The sequence below is a fragment of the Diuraphis noxia genome, unplaced genomic scaffold (genome assembly GCF_037042655.1).
Source record: "Diuraphis noxia isolate RWA-SAM2 unplaced genomic scaffold, SU_Dnox_SAM2 contig0003, whole genome shotgun sequence".
NCBI classification, from domain to species: domain Eukaryota; kingdom Metazoa; phylum Arthropoda; class Insecta; order Hemiptera; family Aphididae; genus Diuraphis; species Diuraphis noxia.
Genome location: NW_028301713.1, coordinates 63,277,146 through 63,287,476, shown reverse-complemented (window position 1 = coordinate 63,287,476; position 10,331 = coordinate 63,277,146). Strand labels below are relative to the sequence as shown.

The following is a 10,331-nucleotide window of genomic DNA, read 5'->3' as shown; positions in this document are numbered from 1 at the left end:
AAATTTTAAAGGCGTGTGTAATCGTTGGTACTTATAGATATAGGACATGAGTAATGGTTTTTTTCCATTAGGTCAATATATAAGGTTTTACTTATATGGCTATATAATAAAACTATTTATTATATTATATTTCATCAAACATTATTGTTTCAATAAACAAAGTGTATATTGTACATTGTATGTATGATATAAAAAATGTATAAATTATATGCTGCAGGAGACTTTTTTCCGTTAACCATTATTTGTATGTATAAGTACTACGAACTATATTAGGTGTCTATATATATTAAATTGTTATAATAACAGTAATTTTTTTGATGAAATAATATCTATAATTTTAGATTCTGAGCGGAGCGATGAATGTATTGATTTTACCATGATGTGTGTGTTTTTTTTTTTGTGTCTGTCATCACGTTTTGGGGCACTAAAAATGCTTCGATTTTTGACTTCAGTACCTCGTTCGATCAGATAGTGAATCTAGTTGGTACTTTGGGGGTCCAAAGTTAAAATTCTTTATGCTTTTCTAAATAATTGAGAAAAACAAACTAAAAATTAAGGGAAAAACGGGAAATTTTACGCACAATCATTTTTCGACAAAATCGATTTTGATTTTTGATGTAACTTTAAAACAAATGACCATAGATACATGAAATTTTCACCTAATGTTTATATAAATATATTCTATCCACCATGCAATTTTCAAAAAATTTCGACTTAAGTTGAACTATTCATAGGCATTTCAAATTTTCGATCATTATTAGTTTTTTTAAAATTTATATCGATAAAAATTTATTTGTTAGGCAGAAAAGCTTGAAAATTTAATACAAGGCTCTTAACATATTGTTACAATAGCAGTTGAAAAATAAAAGAAATTCATAGTCACAATTTTTTTTTATAAGCATTCAAAGTTTGAATTTTGACAAAATACGTAAAAATCACGAAAATTCACAAATTATTTTAAGCTAGAAATTCATAAAAAATTTTCTTTTTAAATCTAAGATTTAAAAATTTAATACAAGATTCCTTACAAGTTTTTCAATCTTTATCACAAAAAAAAATGTCCACCGGAAATTCAAATTAAATTTTTATTAGCTTTTGAATTTCAAATATTGACAAAAATTCGTCAAAACCATGAATTATTTTGTAGTTCAAAATTCATAATATTGTTTGTATTTTTATCTAAGGTTATAAAACTCAACACTAAGTTTTCCATAAGTTTTACTTTAAATAGCTATAGAGAAAATTTGAAGCGTCATTATAGGAAAATGTTTTGAGCGTTTGAGTTTTAAATTTTTATGAAATCGCGTAATGATAACGATTTATCCTCAAACCAGGTATATTTCTTATCTATGATAATATAAGGTATTATGAATTATGATAACTATACATGCAATATTTTTGGAAAAATTGATTTACCATGCCTTATGAAAAATGCGTCCTAATTGAAAATAAAATATTTGTTTCAAAATAGAATATATGACAATATTTAAATATAATATATCCTAGACTGACAAAATGAAATCATCTCCGTTCAGAATCGTTTTTCGTATACAATGATGCCTATCATTGCATTCAAATCTAACCTACCCTAGTCAGAGGTCCACCCCACCACCTAATGTACAGCAGAGCGATACCCACTTTCCCGCTTTTTTTGAGTTATACCTATATACTCGAATTGTCAATTGATATAAACTGGTTTATATACAATCATTATTAATTATTATCGCAATCGCAAGGATTTATTCAATTAAAAATTATATTGAAACCTATAATCCTATATAATAATATATGATTCAAAATATGTGTTTAATTCTTCGTTTATATGCCCGGCGTATAAGCTAGTGCACTATAGATAGATTATGCTTATGCATGATGTTCAAATTAATTTATTCTATCTTAATCAACATTTAAGATTTTTAACACGGCTGATGCAGTCATATAAAATTCAATTCAATCATAATAATTTCTCGAAATTTTAGCTTTGTAAAAGTGAAACAATTTTTAAAATTGTAGGTACCCATCATACCTTATATATATGTATAACAATAATAATAATTGCTAATTTCTCATATTAATCCATCATATACTAAATTGTATATACCCGAGTAGCAATTTCAATGTTCAGTGTCGGTTCTAGAGAACTGTGCATTTTAAACAGTGCATACTCAGTTTAGGAACCATGCTGAAGAACCATTACGGTTTATGATACGTTTTTTGGTACATATGTTAACTGAATATTTTGTAAAAAAAATTGTATGGTTCATTGTCGGTGTATCCGACAGTAAATGGTGCTGAGAAAGTGCAAACCTACTGACGGAAATTGAACGGTTCAGAATAAATGTTTAGACACCATTCTAACACTGTAACGGTTACGTATAAGGGATTCGGTACAAATTTTAACCGAACATTGATGATAATAATTGTTTGGTTGATGGTCAGTTTATCCGACACTGAACGCGGTACTGAGACCGTGCAAACACACCGTTTCGATTAAATAGTTCAGCTAATATGTTTAATAGCCGTTTGGAACAGTTTTTTGAATATTATATATTATTATTTATTGTGCTCGTATATATAATATACCGCGGAGTTTGGTTGTAACAAGCCGTGTGGTAACTGGTAGTTAACCGCCACGGCGCCACCGGCTGTCGGTCGTGGACAAAAAAAAAAACGCGGTAAACTATAAATAGTTTTGTTAATATTATTCTTATTCATTAGGTCTTATCTGGTCAATGATGGTATTTATTATCAAATATCATTTCACAAATATCTACGAAAAAATTGTTTTTTCTTTTTATTATCAAACAATAATTATGTACTATTGTCTATTGTATTATTTACGTATTAACTATTAAGTGCACGTGCACTGCAGTTACAAATTAACTACAATTTATATTATATTTTCGATTTGCGAGTTTGCGACTGTTGAACATTGAAAAAGGCACAAGGAACAACGCACAATCATGTCATCGTAAGTATTTTTTATTTTACTATATTATAATAAGTATAATATTACATTAGTGCAGACAAACTCTATGATTATAAGTACTTATTATATATTGTATTCATTGGTGTGTATTAAAAAAAAAATTGTTGTTGCTAAAGTAATTGTAGGTGACTTATATCCCTCAAAATATTATTAGGTCTATATAATACCTGTCGATAATTTGTCCAATTTTCTTTCTATCAAAACTCACCAAAACATATTTTAAGGTGTTCCCTGAGCAACACTGATCTTACGTTACATGCCACAGATTATATTATATTATTTGGTTAATAGCCAATAGTCCAAGGTTAATATTTGAAATGCTGATCTTCTTGAGGGTTAGCTAAGTGATTAGAATCTATAGGCTATAATAAGTTTTATTAAAATATTCACACCGTGTCAATAATTTCATTATACACACCTAATTAGTTACTATTATACCCAATAGCAACCCTATATATATTAAACAAAAATATATTTATATATTAATTACTATATTTATTATTTCTATAAAAAATTTTCAAATATTATATTTTCAATAAAAAAATTAATAAAGGAACACGATTATATAGCTGTCTAGCTATATTATTATCAAGATAAAATATAATTTATATAGATCCATATATAGTTTAGCTTTCTAACGGTAAAAAAATGTTTAATTACAGGTTTAGTATATAGTTTCCGGAGAGATTAAATAACCCCATAAACCCCACAAATTTTCAAATATTAGATTTAAAAAGATAAATTTTTATAAATTATCATTCAAAAAAAATTGCAAATTTTCGTGATTTTTACATATTTTGTATTTGCTCCGCTCAGAATCTAAAAGCGAGTAATAGTGAGTGACACTTTGATGTAGGTACATATAAAGTGGGAGTGACTTTAAAGTGACTCAATATTATAGTCATTATTATGTAATATAATAGATGTGTTAAATTTGAGTTCAATAATAACCAATATGTATTAAAAAAAAAAACAATTTTGAGTAAAGCAATACTATATAATATATATTATATATATAGTGTCTGTCAGTTTATATATCATATAATATATATTACCCAAATAAATTTTAAAATATTATTGAGTTTAAAATGTTTAAATAATAGTAATTTGTTATACTATTAGGCGTTAGTACTAATATACATTATATGATGTAGATTAAATTAATTTTTTCCAAAAAAATTGCATTTGAATATGATGTTATATTATAATCATTATTATATACAGTTCAATGACTATTTAATGCAATAAATAATAATATATTGTATTATACATTAATATATCGTACATGTATATTATATATTCTATTCTATAAGAGTATCAAATAGTCATCAGGAACAGTGGCGTACTTGGTACTTCTGCAGGGGTGGGGGGATGGAAGCAATCGCCCTCCATGAATTGATAAGTTAATATTCTTTTCATAGAAAAAATACAAGTAACATTAAATATGCTTTACCTACAGAAATGTCTTTGTAATTTAATATTTATCATTATTTCTGCTAGAAAAGTTTCATATCAGACACAAAAATAGAAAAACAACAGTTCATGGTAAAATATATAAGATTTTATCAAGAATTTAAGCTCTATTGTGTATATAGCTGGTAATAATTTTAATTCATCTCACCGGCCCATTATATAATACTACTATATAGGTCAAACAATAAGCCACTGATCAGGAATAATATTTTTATATTACAAATTTACATCAAAATAACTTATATAAAATCGTCATTCTTGGTCTTATAATATATATTATATAATAAGGAAGGCGTGTAACGAATAGAACTGACTTTTGGAATAACTTTTATTCAAATTAATATTTTTTATTTATTTTTTAGAACAATTTTGATGGTAAAATGATTTATCTAAGTCAAGTAATTTATTTTAAAATTCAATCATTTTATGGTTAAATTAATTCGGAATATAATAAATTTTTTTTAAATATGATTTTTTAAAATTTGTTGACATGAATATACGTATTTTTTAAATTATTTACTTATCATTATAAGTATGCATATGATGTTGACAATTTTATTGTTGTCATATTACGTCGAATTACCATATTTTTTTATTTTTTTCTTGGTCAAGTATTTCTGTTACACCCTGCGTCTATATAATATACAGGGTGATTTTTTTATCGAAGAACACTCATTATTTAAAAAAGTATGAGTGTATGAGTATGAGTGTTCTTCGATAAAAAAATCACCCTGTATATAGCCATATTATAGGTAATAATATTGTTCCTATTTATACTTTCGTCTAAATAACTTAAAATGTCTGTAAGACTAATTGTGTTCAAATATTTTTTAAATTGTTGGTTACTGCAGTATATAATGAAATGTATATTAATGAGAATTATTATTTTTATTTCAGATTAATAAAATATAAAAATTAATGTATGAAGCAGCACTCACAATTTTTTTTTGTTAATATAGGTATCTTAATTTGCCTTAAAACGATCATTAAAATTTTTGTGGATTTACGCTCTACTTTTTTTTTAATTTCAACTTACTACAAGTGAAGTACTACTTATGAACGTTGTCTACATTTATACATATATATATCTAAAAAAAAATCGAAAGAGTAGTTTTTGAACTATATAAATTTAACTAGGTATATAATATATATAATTATAGTAATATTATGTCTATTATGCGCGCGGATATAGTGGATTATAAGAAGATATAAGTAGGTACTGACAATATAACTGACTTGATAGGTACCTATTGGTACCTATATATGTTATCAATATGTTGAGGTTTAAGAGAACGCCACACACGATGGGCATTATTGTTTTCTCCTTCTAACAACACCGATAATTATATGATCTGCACATTAATACTTTTAATCTATAATTTGTAAAATTAGAGTGAATTAATAAAATTTATTTTTATATTATAGTATTATATTATAAAATTAAAGGCAAGAATATTATCTATGGCATCTTGGGAGATTTTATTAATATCGCATATACCTATTGATCCATCAATATAAATAATTTGTAACAACATTATTTTTTCCTTGTGGACTGTGCCACTGCGGCATCATTTATATGGAACTAAACTGTTTGCACTCTGCAGCTTGGCCCAATCATAAAAAACGGTCTTAGAACAATAATTACTACATCTATATAATATATATGCTATAGCTAGTATACTATATAATATTTAGCTTATATAACTATTTCTAAACCATTTCAAGCACTGCTATTACTATAATAAGTTATAGTATCAACATTTTAATAACTCAGAAACTACTATATAGATATACCTACAATATATATATCTATTCAAGAAAATCATTTATTTTCTCAATATTTCATCAATATATGGTGTAATAAAAACTAATAATTTCATTATTAAAGTTAAAATTTTAACAAAATTCATCAAAAATGCTTTACCTTCTATACCTTAACAAAAAAAAAATTAACCCGAAAATTACTCTATTTATAGCAATAATAGATTTTTTTAGTTATATACTTGGATTATATTAATTTGATTATTCAACTTCATACTATAGGATGACAATATGGTTATTATTATTGATTTCAAATATATCACATATACGAATACGACATATTATATTTCATTAAAATTACATAGGTATAATAGGTACTTGACAACTGCCTATATATATATATACTATACAGCTATATAAGCGGTATCCAGCTAGCACTTGTCCATTTTTTTAAATTAAAAAATATATTTTTTCAAATTCAAATTTTTGGATTTTTTTAATATACCTACTTTTAAAGCTCTGTATATATGTTCATAATTCTTCAAATTTGTTGTAGGTGCTCCATAAAAGAGTGTAATTTTGTTCTGAAAAGACATATAGGCTGCAGTAGCGTACGCAAGACTTTTCAATTGATGGGGGGGGGGGGGGGGGGGGGCTTGAAAATAAATAATTACTCAGTTGTCACAGGTTAACTCGGGCATCGTAATAACGATGCTTGGTTAGACGGAAATAGTGTTGCTAACATCGGTTCAATTTGTTATCATAATAGATTATAGATTTATATAGCTAGACTATAGTTGTGGCACGGCTAAAGATTGTGTCTTTTATCGTGACTAATACCGCGACTATGGAATGTATAAAATATTATCTATGAACCTTAGGAGTTTATAAACTATAGCCAGTTTAGGACAATATGGTTTACATTGCTTGCAATAAATAGGTAAACACACGATTTAAGAAACTATATTAAATCAAAGTAAATATAAAAACAATAATACGGCAATGGGGGGGCAGCCCTGCGGACGCCAATGTGGATGTTGGTATAGGTACCCTTTTGGTAGATATACCTACCCGCAATTCAAAATTAGAATAAATATAGGCTTATAATATAGCTATTAAAGATAGTTCTTATATAGTTATAGGTACCAACTTATTAATATGATTATACTAAGGATGTAATAGTCTTTAAAAGTATAATTTTACAAAAACATAGAATTAACTTAATGTTGGATCAAGTATTTATTATTCTTAGATCATTTTTACAAATTATTATCTATAGTATTCATATATATTAATAAATTTTGGTAGTCGCACTAACATTTTGAAATTACCATCGGGCCTAATCTTGTTAATTTATTATTGTCAGATCATCTACCATCATATAATTGGCATACAATATTTTAAATAAATATTATCATACAATTATAATAACTATATACGTACGATATAAATAAATATTTACATTTAATATTAATACTTTGGGCTTTCCAATAAAGCCATTAAACGGTTTTGCCCAAATGAGGTTGGTCTCAACTAGGTTTGCCCGGGCAAAAGCTAAATATGACACTTTGCTCAAGGATTGTGGACGATTTGCGTTTTGCACGGGCAGTTCAGAGGTTTACCCGATTTCGACTTTTGCCCGTAACTTCTACATTAAGTTAAATAACTCTAAACTTCTCGTTTGAATTTTGAGCTAGGTAGGTACCTACATTAAAATTTAAAAAAAAAGCCTCTAAATAATTTACGATAGAAAAAGGGGTTCTTAATTGAAAATGGAAGTTTGTGCACAGAATATAGATTAAATTTAAATTTAATCTATTCTGTGCTTTGTGTCTCAACAGCAGGTTATACAGCAAGTAGTAAAGTGATTAAAGGTTTAGCCATCTCCCTCCAAAAAATTACAAATGCTAATTGTGCCTAAATAAGCATATAGCACTATATTTAAGTAGTATAATAAGCGTAAAACAATTCAAGAATTTGGAACAAAAAGTATAGAGGTCTCAATACTAAAAAATTCTAAAAATCAGATTTTGAATAAATATTTGTCTGTATTTAATATTTATTATTTAAAAAAGGATGATCATGCTTCATAGGCGGACATTTGGTTCAATTTTTAGGGGGGCTATAATAATCCAATGTAAAGTGGACCGCAGGGGCTTCGCCCCCGCACCCCCACATGCTATAAACATATAACTAATACAAATATTGATATTTTTAATTTGTATTAAAAAAAAAAAAAAACACTAAATAAGGTAAATTTAAAAATAATTAATATTTTATTTTAATAACAAATATCTATTTTTATCGGCAAAAATATTCAAAATATCATTGCTATTTATATTTTTAGACATGTCTTTTTCAATATATAGTATAGAAAGATCGCTGAATCTATCCTGAAGCATCGATGTTCTTAACCATGTTTTTATTTTCCTCATTGCACTGAAACTTCTTTCGCAAGTAGCTGAACTAATTGGTATTGTTAATGCTATTATAAATAGTTTTTGCAAATTAGGGAATATGGTTTTGTTTTCTGACAAAACTCTTAAAACATCATCAATATTAAAATTCACATCATAACCAATATTTTGAAGTACAACATTTTTGGCCACTGTCATTTCTGAATTAAGACATTCTTTGGACACATCCACTAAAGACTAAACATAAATATAAAATAATATACTAATAATTATATATGAAATTATCAATACTGTTATTTATGAAGCAATATTTTAATATCATTTTAGATATTTACATGATAATGGCTAATGAAATGAAGACTATCATTAAAGTTCAACTCGAAAAAATTATCAATAGATGAAGCCATCATTAGACTTTCTGGTGAAAATCGTTTTTTAAAATTTGTAATAACTACATCCAAGACAGAATAAAAAAAATTAGTCCTGAAATAATCTTCTGCAGTAGACTGTTTTGTTTTTTCATTAGATATATATTGGTCACTAGTAGATGTATTGACAATATAATTTTTTAAAGTTTTTGGCCCCATTCTTTTTCTTTTTGATCCTATATGACAGTAAGCATAATATTGAAACATTAATTTATTTTAATACCTGTACCTATATAAAATATTTGATATTTACCTAGAGATGGAATTTCAATCAATATGTTATGTTCATTCAAAAACATTGATATCTCACTCCAAAGTTCAGAAAACCCTACAGATGTTCTTAAATTTTCAAAAGAAGCAATGATACCTTTGATAAGACACTCAACCGAGTCAACCGAACTACCAATTAAACTATTATAGTATTATTATAGTTGTATACTCGTATTCAACAATATTAACCGTCAATGGCGTCAATACTCAATTGTCATAACCACAAAAACGTTGAAACCTAAACAATTTTTATACACACAGATATATAAAAATTTTTATATATCTGTGATTATACACTAATTAATAATAATAATTATTATTATCAGAATGTCAGCGCGGCACGTGAGAGACCGTTTCTATCATGAGTAACCTAACCGCCGCCTAGCATACCGATAAGACGTGATAACGCGTCGTCTATGGGATATCCGCGTGACCGCGTGTTCGTAAATTAAATGAATTCGGTCAGTTGTTGGTGGCGGTGGATTTGATTGTTTGATGGCTATATATTCTAAGATTTTTAATGATATTATATTAGCGTCATTTGTTGGTTAAATATTATTTTACGATTTTCAAATAAAACGAAAACATAATAATTAAATCAACGAATAACATTAATAATTAAATTTCGATTTTGAGGGGGCTATTAAAATATTTAGGGGGGCTAAGCCCCCCTAAGCCCCCCCCGATGTCCGCCTATGTCATGCTTGATGTATTACTTATACTATTACCTGTAGTTTATATACGATATAATAATCTTAGTCTATTACCTACTAATATAGGCGCCGACTCCGCGGGGGCAAAGGGGGCAAAAGTATTATTTCGCCCCCGTGCCCCGTTGTGTACAATAATAATTATTTGGTTAAAATATCAGATTATAACATGAAAATATTCATTAGAACATCGACGATTGTATATTTGTATATTACCTAAATATGATCTATAAATACTATAGATCGCTCGACGCTCACTACTATTTGGTTTTATATTTTGTCT

At 27.0% G+C, this 10,331-nt stretch overlaps 1 protein-coding gene across 1 annotated transcript; it reads right to left on the bottom strand.

The window, feature by feature from the left end:
* Positions 1–8,471: 8,471 nt before the first annotated feature.
* On the bottom strand, positions 8,472–9,919 carry LOC149057653 (zinc finger MYM-type protein 1-like). Its single transcript, XM_089222972.1, has 3 exons — positions 9,322–9,919; positions 8,976–9,244; positions 8,472–8,877 (listed from the first exon to the last, which is right to left on the bottom strand). Exons 1-3 carry the CDS (start codon positions 9,365–9,367, stop codon positions 8,500–8,502), a joined length of 693 nt encoding a protein of 230 aa, XP_089079098.1. The 5' UTR covers positions 9,368–9,919; the 3' UTR covers positions 8,472–8,499.
* Positions 9,920–10,331: the final 412 nt, after the last annotated feature.